This window comes from Columba livia, chromosome 3 (assembly GCF_036013475.1).
Source record: "Columba livia isolate bColLiv1 breed racing homer chromosome 3, bColLiv1.pat.W.v2, whole genome shotgun sequence".
NCBI lineage: Eukaryota > Metazoa > Chordata > Aves > Columbiformes > Columbidae > Columba > Columba livia.
The window spans coordinates 8,519,633-8,534,006 of NC_088604.1; the positions used below are offsets into that span (position 1 = coordinate 8,519,633).

At 38.3% G+C, this 14,374-nt stretch overlaps 1 protein-coding gene across 3 annotated transcripts in view; it reads left to right on the forward strand.

The window, feature by feature from the left end:
- The window catches only part of ATAD2B (ATPase family AAA domain containing 2B), an 88,029-nt gene that overhangs the window by 54,921 nt on the left and 18,734 nt on the right, over positions 1-14,374 (forward strand). For all 3 annotated transcript variants that reach the window (XM_065055768.1, XM_065055769.1, XM_065055770.1), the window contains exons 22-24: positions 1,456-1,615; positions 5,133-5,255; positions 10,064-10,201. In XM_065055768.1, coding sequence (XP_064911840.1) covers positions 1,456-1,615; positions 5,133-5,255; positions 10,064-10,201 — 421 coding nt within the window. The remainder of the gene's footprint in view (positions 1-1,455; positions 1,616-5,132; positions 5,256-10,063; positions 10,202-14,374) is intronic.

A 14,374-nucleotide genomic window follows, 5' to 3' on the forward strand; every position in this document is an offset into this window, starting at 1 on the left:
TGTCCTTGTTTTGTAGATGGAGAATTGAAATGTGAACTTGTCAAAAATACATCACAGCACTAAAAATTAAATGTAATCCTCTTCATCCCACCTGGTGCATTTAAGCACAGGACTCTCCTTTTCTCCTAGAGCCTGTCTGCTTGACTTTCTGCGAAAATGTGTTATGTTCATTCCACTCCTACTTGCCTTGCAGAGAATGCTGCTATGTGACAAGTCAAGGATTTTCCTGACTAATTCGGCAGCAATATTTAGTTTCCAGTGAAGATTCTCTCTGATGTGTTAAAAAGAAAGCCCATGGTTTGGCTTTCCATTCACTGCACTAGTTATCCTCATGGTTCCATAGAGGGAGACAAAAAGGGAATTTTTACCATTTTAGTTTTTCATCATAAATTTCAATGTGTGTATTTAAGGAATTAGGTCACAGACTGTGCTCCACAAAAGTAATGCATTAATGTTAGTATATGTTATAATATATTTTTATATGAATGTCTACAGATACTTTATTAAAAAAACCCCACAAACTTATGGAGCCATTATGGCTTGATCTCAATATGTAGTTAACTTTAGTGTTTTGGCAGCCACCATCATATGTGGGTGATTTCAAAAGAAAAAATGCAGTACTGTTTCTGAGGCTGTCAGTATTTTTAATTGGTTGTGATCTTAATCACATTGAAACATTCAAGTATAGGGATTTTTTTCTTAAAGTAAATAACAAATTCATAGATATTTTTTTGGGGAAGTATGGTACAGCAGCTGTGCTGATGCATTTGACTATCAAGCTTGAGCCCCTTATGGTACCATTAATTAAGTACTTTTTAATGTATCCTAGTGGATGGTAAATCTCCAATTATGAGCTAAGCTCATAGTCAGCAGTGAACTCTTGACACAAAGCTTTTTCTTTAGGCCGTCCTTCTTTATGGTCAGTCTAATGTCTTCAATCAATTAAACCTGATGGTTTTTGTTGAATGAGTGATCGAAGGAACTATTCAATAGAAGATATATAAAAGCTGATAATTTGAGCCTTTGGTGTAACGAGAACTTTACCTATAAGGTGCACAAAATATAGTTTCTCTAGTTTTCTTTTGGGTTTTAAGTAAGGCTGTTTGGTTTTGCCTTTGCGACCCAAGACGGTGTTATAACACTGTCAAAAAAACCCAGTCTAAATAAAATTAAAGATACATTTCTGTTAAAATGATTTGCCTCAAAAATACCCTGAAATTCATTTAGAAAGATAAATTGGTGAGCTACTGAAGAAAAAGCTTCTGAAGTCCTGTGTTTTATTTGGTCTGATAAAACTTCCTTTTTCAATATAAAGTGGTTTAGAAATGAAAATGTTTAGTGAATGTATTAGAGGTAAGCATGTGGAATGAATAAGAATCTAAAGATGTGAAACTGGCAATGTTCAAATGGAATGCGTATGGTCCTGTGTCATTTCTATATGCTGTTTGCTTATAGGTTTCAGATTACCTTGAAGTTATCAAAGAGCCAATGGACCTGTCAACAGTAATAACCAAAATTGATAAACACAACTACTTAACAGCCAAGGATTTCCTAACAGATATCGACCTGATCTGCAGCAATGCTTTGGAGTACAACCCAGACAAAGACCCTGGGGGTAAGGACCGACTTAGTTTTGGCCTACCAAAACCCGAGAGCCTGGGATTTAATCACGTATTTGGTTCCTATTCAGGCATTTAAATAAACTGCATGCTAGGTGATAATTAGGATAAGCAAGCCCTAAGGGTCTGTGCTTTTAGTATTCCGAGGCTGTGGTGCACTGGGGGATGTAAAAAGAGCAGGAGAAGTAGAGCATTCGGAGTTGTTTTCTAATCAATTAGGTTTTATAGTTCCTTTTCAAATTTGCTAGCTCCTTTTCAGGGAATAGACTTTGTATCTGCAATGAAACCCTGACGTAATTTGGAGAGCTCTGCAGAGACTCCTGCACACGGTCTGGCAGTGGCCTGCTTTTATTTCCACGTTGGCTTAGAACATGAAACACACACAGAAATTAAGAACTGTGTGTGTGGGGATGGAAATAAAAGCGGATAAATCATCAGGCAAGGAAGTCAGTTGCAGCTGATTAGGCAAGATTATGCGGTATTGTCTTGACGAGGCGTGATGGGATGCTTTCAATTAAAATGGAATTTGCAGATTGGAATGCACCGAAAAGCTGGTCACACTCAAAACTAAGGGAAGAACATGTTGTGTACTCTTCACTGGGGTTGTCTTACAGTGAACGTTGCCAAAACAGCCTTTCCATGGGCAGCTTCCAGAGCCACTGATGAAACAGCAACACAAAAGCACCCTTTGAAATCAGTTGTATTTGATATAACTAATCCTTGGAAACCTGGGTCCATCTGCAAACACAGTCCAATGTGTTAAAATGTTTTTCGTTAGATCTTGTGAAACCATTTTACCAGGTTAAAGCCTGATTTTCTGTGTTTTTCTTCTCAAATCTTTTATTTTCTGAGACATTTGCAAATGTCTCCTATGGACTACACACAGTATAGTCTGGTCAGGTAGTTACGCTTGTTTTTCACGTTTGCCTTTTGAACATACCGCTCGTTCTTATCTGTAGAAAATAAACTTTACTGCTTCAACTTTTGATATTTTGTTTTACAACTAAAATTACATGGATAAAATATAGCAAAAGGTTTTCTGTCTTCCTCATAAGACACTTTTGAGGACTTTTAATGTGTAATTGAAATGAACTAATCAAAGGCCTTGATGGGCACTTGGGATTCCAAGTGCCTCTGAAGAGTGCGTGTTCAGAAGATGAGAACTGTGAGACATACCTCTTATTTTTAGGCCGTTTGGATCTGTGGGCTTGGTTTAATTCTAGGAAATGTGGTCGAAAGAGGTTTTTTTATAAGTTTTAAAGCAGATATTATGGGCCTATAGACTTCTAAGGTTAGATCTGTTCAGGATAAACAACAGGAGTCACAGATTCCATGTGGCAGAAACAGAACAGCAAAGACAGCTTGGGGAACGTTTAGTGGCAGAAGTTGTCACTGAGCTCATCCAAAGACAAACAATCTGAAATATATGTAGGGAACAAAAAAGGGACATTTTGGTTTTCAGGACTGAGCTGGGATAAATGGATCTGGCTAGTCCTAGGTTAAGTTTTGGGCTGAAGTTTCTCATCATTGCGTAGGTAATGAGAAACAGTTCTGTCCTCTGCGTTGCGAGCAGTTGATGATGTATTGTTCTTCTGGCATGCAAGAATACTTGAGCTTTTGTATGAATACTGTGCTGAAACAGGACATCATGTCAGTTCTCAGTAAGCATTACATGCGTTCAGATGCGTTAACTGAATATTAACCTGTAATGTTCACATTCTTTAAAGCTGGACGTATATGGTCGCCTCTGCTTCATGCTTGAATCTGCAGAAGAATCACACTCTGCCTGCTCCTGTCCTGTTGGTCAGTTGGAAAGGCAATAAGAGTATCAGACCAGCCGGTTTTATACGCAGTACAGATATTCAAAACTGGCTTCTTTGGGGTTCTTTTCCTGGTGCTTTGCTTTAAAATTTCAGATAAATTATATAGTAAGATACATTGTGGGGTTTTGTTCGTGGTTTGTTTTGTTTGTTTCTTTCCCTCTGATGTTTGACCAGGAAAGACGTGGAAACATAAAACATAACCAGTCTGTGTTAGTCATAATAGTGTAATATTTCGCACAGACAGTGTGTCAACGAGGCAAAGTCTTGCCCATCGCAGGCTGTGAGGAAAGTGGTACATCAGTCAAATACTCTTGATTTAATTTCCCGCCCCTCCCAACTCATTTTTTCTTGTGAGGGCATCTTAAACTTTATCTGACCAACTTTTCAAAGTCTAATATCACAAACTAACATCTGCAAAGAACGCGGTATACTTTGCGATCAGAAAACATAATGCTTCACAAATATATGTGAGTAAACATATTTAGTTTCTGCTTGATTTAAGTGGTGGCAAATTTCCCCAGGAAACATATGTAGGACTCATTTGAGCTGGATATTGGATACTTTTTTTCACTCAGCTGTAAAATTTGCTGTTTCTAGAATAATAAACCTTGTTTAATAAATGTTCACTGATATTCTTAATTGTTGTCTTTAGTGATTATTAAAGCAGATCAAATCTACTAATTGTATCATATGTTGTAGACATTAATGTTGATATTTGCTGTTGAAGTACCTTCATCAACTGGAAAAAGTAATTCAATATGGATGAATTGATAAATTAATGTTTGTACTAAAAGCCAACAATGAGTGTTGTAGGTGTCGTTGAAAGGCACCATTGTAGGTATCAATTTTTCCCCATATAGGCCTACTTATTAAGTTACAATTACTTTTCAAATTTCAACAGTGTTGGAGTAATTTCTTCTGTGTATTTCAAAGGTATGGGAACTGGGCTTCTCTGTAAAAATGTTTGTTTCATGAGTCACATGTAGGCTTCCACTGTGGGCAGTGTGTTTTGTCCTATTCCCCAAATAGAGATGAAAACGCAGCAAACTCGACGTTTGTTTCTTGCCAGTTTTCCTGAATGGATTAAAATGAAGAATAGCTATTCAATATAAAGAATAAAGTAATCTTTTAGCACAATTCGGAATTTTCTACCAGTTGTTAAATAAAAATTAAACAATAATTTAAGGTTAAAAAGCAACAGGGAAGGAATATGAGCAAGCTGGGCCTATGTTACAGATTCAGGAGACATCCGGTATGATTTTGCAGGCAGTATAATTGTGTGAATATTCCTCGACCCCAGTGGGTAAATTCATTCCTGGACAAGTCTCTTGTTACTCCTGGGACTCTACTTCATTATGCTGGGTAGAAACTGGCTACACCTGCTGATTCTAGCGAGTTTCTAAGGGTTGCAAGTTGATTTAGGTGTGTTCATCATTCACTGTTTGTTTAGAAATGCCTCTGTTGTTTAAAGTAACAATTCATACTTTGAAAACTCCTATATCAAATAGCTGGGTTGCGATTTTTGAGTGTGCTGGGGTATTGATCCATCTACTTTTTCATACATTTGTAATATTTCTGAGTTACTTCTGTCTATATCAGTGGTGTAGTATACAATATGTAACAAGATAGAAATGGTAAAGAATTTACGTAATTGTGATAAAATTAACAAGTGTGTTGTCCTGTTTTCTAGATAAAATAATTAGACACAGAGCTTGTACTTTGAAGGACACTGCTCATGCTATCATTGCTGCTGAACTGGATCCCGAATTTAATAAGATGTGTGAAGAGATCAAGGAAGCGAGAAGAAAAAGAGGTATGTTTAACTTCTTTTAACATAGCATATATGGGATAGAAAACAAAACCTACAAATGCCCATAGAAAAATTTAAGATGAAATACAGAATGGGTGTCAGACTCAGGCAACACATGTTAAGGGGTGACTGAGCTTGAAACTTGTCTACTTTTCCCAACTATGCGAGCTGGTCCGACAAGGCACCGTTGTTTATGAAAGAAGGATGCGTTGGCTGTTGGTACAAAAAGTATTGGAGAATATGGTGAAGAGGTGGGTGTTGGCATTGCTGTACTAACTGAAGATGTGGTGACACAAGAGCTGTGTGCTAAAAATACCGTAAAATAACAATTATGATTAGGGAGAATGGCATTTAAAACGGTGGATTTTCAGTTCAGCCTGGCATGTGCACAGTGTACTTTGGGTGATAATCGGTTGATTTTTTTGTATTGAGAAACAGTATTACATTCACATGGAGGGAAGTGTGAGACTGACATTAGTCCAGAATCAGGAAATATAACCTCCTACATTTGAGGACATCACTGACTCTAGTTTTTGTTTAAATTAGTGCAGTTGTTTTCAGCTTGGAGTCCATAGACCTCCAAGTCTGTCCACAGCTTCCGAAGTGACCACCAAAGGTAAACAGAAGGCCAAACGTATTCCCAGTAGTGCTCTGTTCACGTGAAAGATACTGTACCTCTATGGGAAGTTTTTAAAGTTCTGAAATTGAAAAAGAAAATTGAAAATCACTGAACTATAACATTAGAACAAAATTTCGTGCTGATTTGGGGATTAATGATTTCAGTAATTGCAGCTCTGCCTTGGCGTTTCCTGCTTTTGAAAAAATAACCTACATGATTGTATTTCTAGGTTGAATTTGGCTGGTCTTAAGTTACAGCTGCTGGTTCTTGAAATACTTCAATCAGTAGACTGAAGACCTTTTATTAATAAATTTCTTTGAACTATGCAAGCATCTATAGGCTTTCTCTTCTTCAGGTTTAAACAGATACAGTTCCTTTTATTTTCCCATTCAGTCATGCTTTTTTTTGTCTATTTCTCTACAAGCTTCCAATGTGTGTCTGGAATTGTGGATAAGAGAACCAATTGTAATTCACTGTGGCTGTAAAATAGAACTAACATAATGCCTTCATTTCTCCTTTGTACTTTTCTATTAGAAGTATAAGAATATTCACAATTCTGGCCTTAGTGCCACGCTGAGAGCTGTGCTCAGTTAATTATCCGTTATGAGTCCCCCACGATTGTTGAAGGTTCTTGCTTCTCAGGTTAAAGCAACAGTTTATAAGAGATTTTTGTTAGAGAGTGACTGGGTAGCTTCTAAAAACCTCCTTGCAAGAACCAGCTGGAATGCTGCCCCTTTCTTTGTGGCAGTGGCCAAGTAATAGATATTTCTGGGGGCCAAAATCTGCAGTTTCTGCAAGAGGTGGGTTTTCAGAAGTTATCATTAAGGTTGATGGTGTCACGCAATGAACTTGTAGAAAAAGAAGATACTGTTGGTGTCAGATGCTGGTTAGCAGACCTTCAGATGTAGGTAACTAGCAGTACCAGTTGCTTGTGGGTGACAACAGGTCACACACAGCGATGGACGGGCTTCAAAGTGCATTGTGCGCAGTGGTGTGGAAACTGTTAGGGTGTCACAGATACCTGCAAGTCACATTTCAGAGATGCTCGTGCTTTTGGACCACATCGTGGTGGTTTCAAGAACAAATGTGCTCTGCAGTTTGTCCAGCTGCGGAGTGTGGAGGGCTGGGATCACTTACTGGATTAGCAAGGACAGAACATTTGGAATGCATGGAAGAGGCTGTTTTAGATTTAACTGGTTATGAATGAAGAAAAATTTATCAGGCTCTTGAGAGCTGAGGAAACCTCATGTTTAAGGCAATCACAGGGGAATATTCTAACCCTCGATCAGGAGTTATGGAAGATTGTGATGTAGAACATCAAGAAGATGGGACTTCAGGCCCATAGTCTTGGCACTGGTAATGGATGGAAAGGATGTGAATGCTGACCAACCTTCCCATTACTCCCATTTTGTTCTGCAGAATATGCTCAGCAAGACAGCAGATCAGCAAAATCACCATCCATCTGCTGGTCTAGACTTTGACATGTACCCTGTTTTGTAACATTTTGGAAGAGGGATGACAAAGGCGTATACTGGCCTCTTCTTGTTTTGACTGGATATCCACGAGGTTATTAAGGGATTTCTGGTTTCTTCTTTGGATTGATGACCAGATGATCAGGTGTAGAAGTAACCCTGAGATCCTCCTTCCTCCCCTCTGCTTCATCAGAGTATATTTTGAAATAATAGAATGTTTCAGTGAGGAGGTATTGAGGAAAACTGTGTAAACTATTCCTTTTGCTGTCCGAAAGCTTTGTGCAACTGGTCACCTAAATGGAAGAGTGGTTGCTTATACTGGCTGTTTTCCTCAGTGGAGCTTCCTGATGAAATCACGCAGAGTGGGGCAGCCAGCCTTGTTATCTGACCAGTGGATGAGACAAAGTGGTGGGGGATTGAACCCTTAAGTACTTCTTTTTAGTATCAACAAAAGGTGGCCAAGCAAGACCTTAAATGAATGTTGATGCTGAAGTTACAGCGAGTGGGCTTCATCGCGTGATGCACAACAGGCTTTTGTTCAGCTCCAAGTGCCCTAAGCTTCTCTTTTCATCGTCCTTTCAAAGCACTGGACTAGTGTGTATAAAGTCTGATGGGGAAGAAAGCCAACTTGGTGTCCGCATTTCTCTGCACATACCCTGTTTCCCTGAAAATAAGGCAGGGTCTTATACAATTCTTGCTCCAAAAGGTGCTTACTTTTTTACATGTGTAGCTGCCTAGACACTACTTAAATTGACTTTTTAAATTAACTGTAACTAGGGCTTATTTTTGGAGTAGGGCTTATATTTTGAGCATCCTCAAAAATCCTGAAAATATATGCTAGGGCTTATTTTCGGGGCAAGTCTTATTTTCAGGGAAACAGGGTATGTCTGGACTCAGCTTGACACAGGATCCTACCATCAAACCTTACCAGCGTTAAAATTCTTAGCTTGACAACAGAACTCTTGTGGAAGAAGAGCAATAATGCAAACAGTGGACTATGGGCAAAAGAAAAAGAAAGTCCAGGTTTATCTTGCAAAGCTACTAGTGGTTCTTGGACTGAATATAACACTTGTATTAATACCTTCTCAGAGGAGGTCAGGGGAGTGTTTTGGTCACAGATTGGATCAGGTTTTGGTGGCTGTGGCCATCCGAAAGGAAATTTGCCTTCTGACAAAAGCAATGTGCCCTATACTCGGATAGATTTTGGCCAGCATTTTCTTGGCTACGTTTGGAAAGGCTCCAACGTGAGATGTGGATGGAATTGAGCAAGCTGATCTGCATGAGGCTTCTAATAGGTTCTCTGGAAATGTTATCCAGTGTTTCTGTCTGGAATCCCAGAGGAGTCTGGAAAGCGAGGGACACATAGTGTAGGCTTTTTAATCTTCACTCAGTTAAAAAGCCATTGATTTTCTGATTTGTGCCACGTATTAGCTCTTAATTTATTTCCAGGATGCTGAAGATGAGGGTTAAGGCTAAAAAGCTCCATATCCATTTTCTTCACAATTCTCTTGGCAAGTTAGTTAGCAGTCTTACACAGGTTTAAAATGGAAGGTATTTTCTGCATCACTTTCTTTTTCCATGACTTTTCTGTTTTTGTGATAGATCTGCCTTTTTTATTTAGTACTGAGACTGGTGGCCAATCTCAGGTTTAAGAGAGTGATAAACTGCATGACAAAATTATGATAGTATCTAGAAGTTAAACTAGAATTTATTGTTCTTTTGTTACTGAAATGAGGTGCTGTTATTGAAAGACTGCAGACCTAAGAATAACAAGTTCTAAATTGGTAAATTAAAGAAAAATACTAGATTATTGAAATTTGCAGCGTCTTGTTGAAACAAGCAGCTAACAAGGTGGAAGTGGTGGATGTTTCAAGTAATAAAGGAGATTTGATATGCAGTTTAAAATACACATAATCATGTCTAGAAACTTGTGCTGTAGCTTTTAACTGTGAGGTGAGAGTTTCTTTCTGAATCTTTTAGTTTTTGCATCCCTCAGTTTTAGTGGTTCTTGTCAGATCTTGGTCACTGGGCTCTGGTTACTACTGGAGACACGATAGGACATTTTGAAGACACTTAGTGGATGGATGGGAAACTCTAATTCACGAATATGGAAGTTCAGAGATCTGTTAATGGCTTTAAGATGTGCTTAACCAATATGAAACTTTTCATTTTTTCAACTTAATTAAAAACCATTTGAAATAGTAGAAGCTATGAGATGAACTTAGATTACAGAAAGCAAACCAGACTTTTTGTTAAAAGCAGAATCACATCATATTGACTCTGAGATGGATCCGTTTTACATAACATAGATCATGGTGACAATCCAGATATTCTTTTTGATGTGGTGTGCGATGGCATTATGAATTGCCACTTATTTTAAATCATCTATTTAAAATTAGAAGAAAAAATGAAACTGTCAATAAGAATTTGCTTTATAGAGGAAATACAGATAGAAGGATGCAATCTTTGGGTCCCCAAGTGTGAGAGCGAGTCATATTTTTCTAAGCCATCAGAGCTGACAGTTTTAAGACCATGTAACCGGTAAGTTATTTTGTCAGTACAAAACAAATATTCTTGATTCTAATCTTTGTTTTGAATGTCCAACTAAATATTAACTGATGTGTTCTGATTGCAGCGTGGTATTCCACGTTTCTTTTAGAATTCAATAGTTTTATGCTGCTTGGTTTATTTAAATAGGTATGGTTATCTTCTGTACGCAGGCTTATCAGTAACAGCAGAACAAGTGAATCCTCACGGTTCCGCTGTACGGAAGACAGAAGCCAGAGCCGAAGAGGCTTTTCGGAACAAAACCAAACCCCCAATGGCGGTGTGGCCCAACTCTGCGAATAAATGTGCATGTGAGTACCTGGGTGATAAGTGTGCAAAATCAGAGGTGTTTCCACTGACAGACATTTAAAAGGTGTCTCTGCTACTGTTTACTTATTATTTCCAGAAGTAATTTTAGGCATGAAACACATGAAATTTTAGGAATGATTCTATGAAATACTCTTTTTCTGACCACATGAAGTCTCTGCACAAGTAGTTGTAAAGAAGCAGGATTTCTGTTTTTGTGATAAACTTCTTTTAATGTAATATGAGTTACTTTTTCTTTGTAAAAAAGTATTTTCGGTATGACTTTGATCCAATGAGAATATTGCTTTTATCTGCTTAAGTGTAAAAATTTGTTTACTCTGTTTGTGTATTCACAGGTATATACACCTACACGCTGCTTCATACTCCCTCACATGCACTATAGTTATTCATCTCCTATCCTCAATATATAGAGTATCACATGAAAAGTTAGAAAAGAGATGACAAATTTAACTGTTTTCCTTTACGGCACCTGGTTTTCAATAGTCAATACCCATTATTGGAGGGTGTTAATATACTCTCCCTGTAGTCTACTGGATTAGTCCAATTGATTAAAATCTCTAGATTTGTGAGGAGTGACTGTTTAACTGTGCTGAGGTAATCAGAGGCACTGCTAATTATTTCTAGAGGTACGTTGATTAGAAGAGGTAAATGCACAACAGGGTTTTTTGTTGTTATAAACAGAATAAAGACACTAAGAGGAAGCGAATATGAGGGATATACCGATAGTTGTGCACGGCTTTCCTGCTGAAGATGTGGGATCCATTATCGATATATTATTAATAGCATTATCAATTATTGCTTAGTAGGCGAACTGATAGATTAGAGCTGACAGATTTCACTGCTGCTTGTGCTCTCCTTCATGGTGCTTTTCCTTGATGAGAAAGTGTTTTCAAGGCACAGCGGTAACTGTCCAGGGATGAACATTGTTTATATATGAATGATAGTGTTGATGTCAAATAGTTTAATTAATTAGAGGTGTGTGGTTTTATTTCCTGAAGCTGTAATTTCTTCTGTTAAAGGAATTAAAGTCAATTGTACAGAGTTATGGCTGGAATAAATTGTTACATAATAAATGGATGGTGTGGATCTGAGCTGCTCTCTATTCATTTGGCAGCTTGTGCAGAAACACGGAGAGGAGGGAAAGAATTTGCAACTTCCTTTTAGTTTTCTATGCAACCCAAGGTGGATGTTCTCACTCTGGCTCATCTACAGAGCGCTTCCCTTGCTCTGTGTGCGGTGCAGCGCGTTTATAGATGTCCAAGCTCGACATCTCTTGGGAAGAGAGTGACCCGTTACTGGTGACTTGTATTATATACATAGAAGCTCTGGTGCCTCTGCTGTCTTCTCCACCTCACGATGGAGATGCGGTGGCCATCATTGGAAGACTAGAGCTCATGAGGGAAGCTGCCAATGTTTCTTTGTGGCCAAAAAGAAAAAGAAGTTAGTGTAAGGCACTGTTCCTGCTGGTATTTTGGTGATTTAGGTTAAAAGGCTAGAAAATCTGAGGCTTGGTGGTGTTTGGGACTATGATCAAATGAAAATCCGCCGTTTAATGCTGAGTCTGGGTAAGGTAGCGAGTCCAGGGGGATGTGACGCATCAAGTAATCGAGAGAGAGAAGCAGGAGTTGATGAGCAGGTAGAAATCTGCAGAAGAATTCAAGTAGTCTATGAGCACACTTAAAGATTGATGTGCTAAGTACAGGAGAGACTGGAATCTTGGAGGAGATAGAGACTTGGATGGGTGTTTGGAGGAAGGAGCTTTTGAGTAGGTGAGAGCAGAACTGAGCATATTGTAGGGAGCTCGAATAGCAGCAAATTAAAATACATGGTGAATTGGGATTGTATAAATGAAAGAACCAAGTTCAGTGAAGGGATTTCTGAACAGAGAGAATTTTAGAGGTACAATGCAAATTTTTTTTATGGTCAAGAACCAAGGTTTGTTGTTTTTAAGACTAAAATGTATTATATCAGCAGAGTAAAAAGGACAATGATTCATATATTTTAATTACGCAGGATTAAAAACTGTACTTTCCAATTAATAATTCTGAAAATCTTCCAATTTTTCTGCTGTTTGAACTTGAATTAATCTTTTTCCTTAGATAAATCTAAGGAAAGAATCGCACATTAATAAAATCAAAACATCTTACAGGTCTTTTCCAACCTAAATGACTCTGTGATTATTTTCCTGATTAAATTATTTTTAGGAGCTTTGTTTACAGTATTTTTAGAAGATAGCTGCAGAAAGGTCTGTTCAGATGAAACACTTGAGAACTCTAAAGGGAATTATTGTCAAGCATCTTCTCTCAAAACAGAGTGAACTCCAGGCAGTGCAGGAGCCTTCCCCACGTTAAAGCCCTGTTTAGTGGTCAGGACCAGTACAGAGAGAACAGGAGTCGGTTCATCGTGAATTGGTTTGTTTTCCGAGGTTATATATTTTATATGAAGCTTCATCTAGGTTTTAAGTTGCTTATTATTTTGTGATTTAAGTTTTCTAATGTATTTTAGATTTTTTTTTTTTTAAATTTTATTTTATTAGGCCAGATGGGCTATCAGAAGTGTGGTACCAACCAGTTGTTCTCTTTGAAGGCACAGCGATACACGTTCCTGAGTTAGATTTAATCAGCAACTTCCATTTCCCTTGCTGAACGTGCGCCTGCAGTGGATTGTGTGCAATATATAGGATAGATGAGTTTTAAAAGTATTGCATTACTAGAAGTTGCTGAAAACGCGTTTGGGAGAGTTCTGCCAGCGATAATTTAAAGAATTTCCATATTGGCTGTGTATTTGGGGAAAAGCGCAAGTGTTCTGGTGGGAATATAGAACGGGACGTGGGTCAAAAGCCTGATATATGTAGTTGTATGATCACAGCATCACAAAATCACTCTGGTTGGAAGGAACCTCTGGAGATCTGATCTTCCTCCTTGCCTCTTGTCACTGGGCACCAATAAAGGGTCTCGTTTCACCTTCGTATATATATGTGTGTGGAAGAGAAAACTCCCAGCAACGTACAGTTTGGTGTGTCTGGTAAATTAACGATTACTAAGTGGTTTTAGACACACGTAGGGCATAAAACATGAGCATCTCTCTAATTATTGAGATACTGTGTAGTAAAAATCTGTCCTACTGCTCTATTTTGCCAGTAGATGGAGTATGTTGCGTATTATTTCACTGTCTTGCAGTTGCTTCCTCTAATGTTACATATAAGTAAGCTGCATAGGGAAGATTTGGGTTTACATTCTTGGGGTTTTTTTTCAGTTAACAATAATAATTCAGTTAACAATAATAACAATAACAGTTAACAATATATTGTAGTCATAGACTGCAGATTTTATGCTTTATTCATAGAGAAGATGTCTGTTATGCCAGATGCTAAATGTGAGAGCTGTGAAAATGCCATTCGGAGCAAATAAAAATATTAAAATATTTTGTTTATGTGAAGTGTTAAAAATACAAGTTTTATACAAAAGTCATTTTATGAAATATGAAGTAAACACACTGCTGACTTTTCCCAATAATTGAAGTGATTAGTGATGTCTGTAGAAAGAACTGTAGGGAGATTAAGCAAGGGTATTAAAAACTGCTGCAGAAAATCTGGTTTCTAAACTAATGATGTTTGGTCATACCTTTTTCTGTGGTAGTTTGGTTAATTTTTGTTTTCTAAATCTATTGTATGCGTTTCTGCTTTATAATCACAGAATCACAGAATTGACTGGGTTAGAAAAGACCTCAGAGATCATCAAGTCCAACCCTTGGTCCAACTCTAGTCCGTTTACTAGATCATGGCACTAAGTGCCATGTCCAATCTCAGTTTAAAAACCTCCAGGGACGGCGAGTCCAGCACCTCCCTGGGCAGCCATTCCAATGTCTGACCACTCTCTCTGTAAAGAATTTCTTTCTAATATCCAGCCTAAATTTCCCCTGGCAGAGTTGAAGCCCATGCCCCCTTGTCCTATTGCTGACTGCCTGGGAGAAGAGACCAATCCCCACCTGGCTAGAACTTCCCTTCAGGTAGTTATAGAGAGTGATGAGGTCACCTCTAAGCCTCCTCTTCTCCAGACTAAACAACCCCAGCTCCCTCAGCCTCTCCTCATAGGTCTTATGTTCAAGTCCCTTCAACAGTCATGTTCCTCTTCTCTGGACCCGCTCCAGCACTTCAA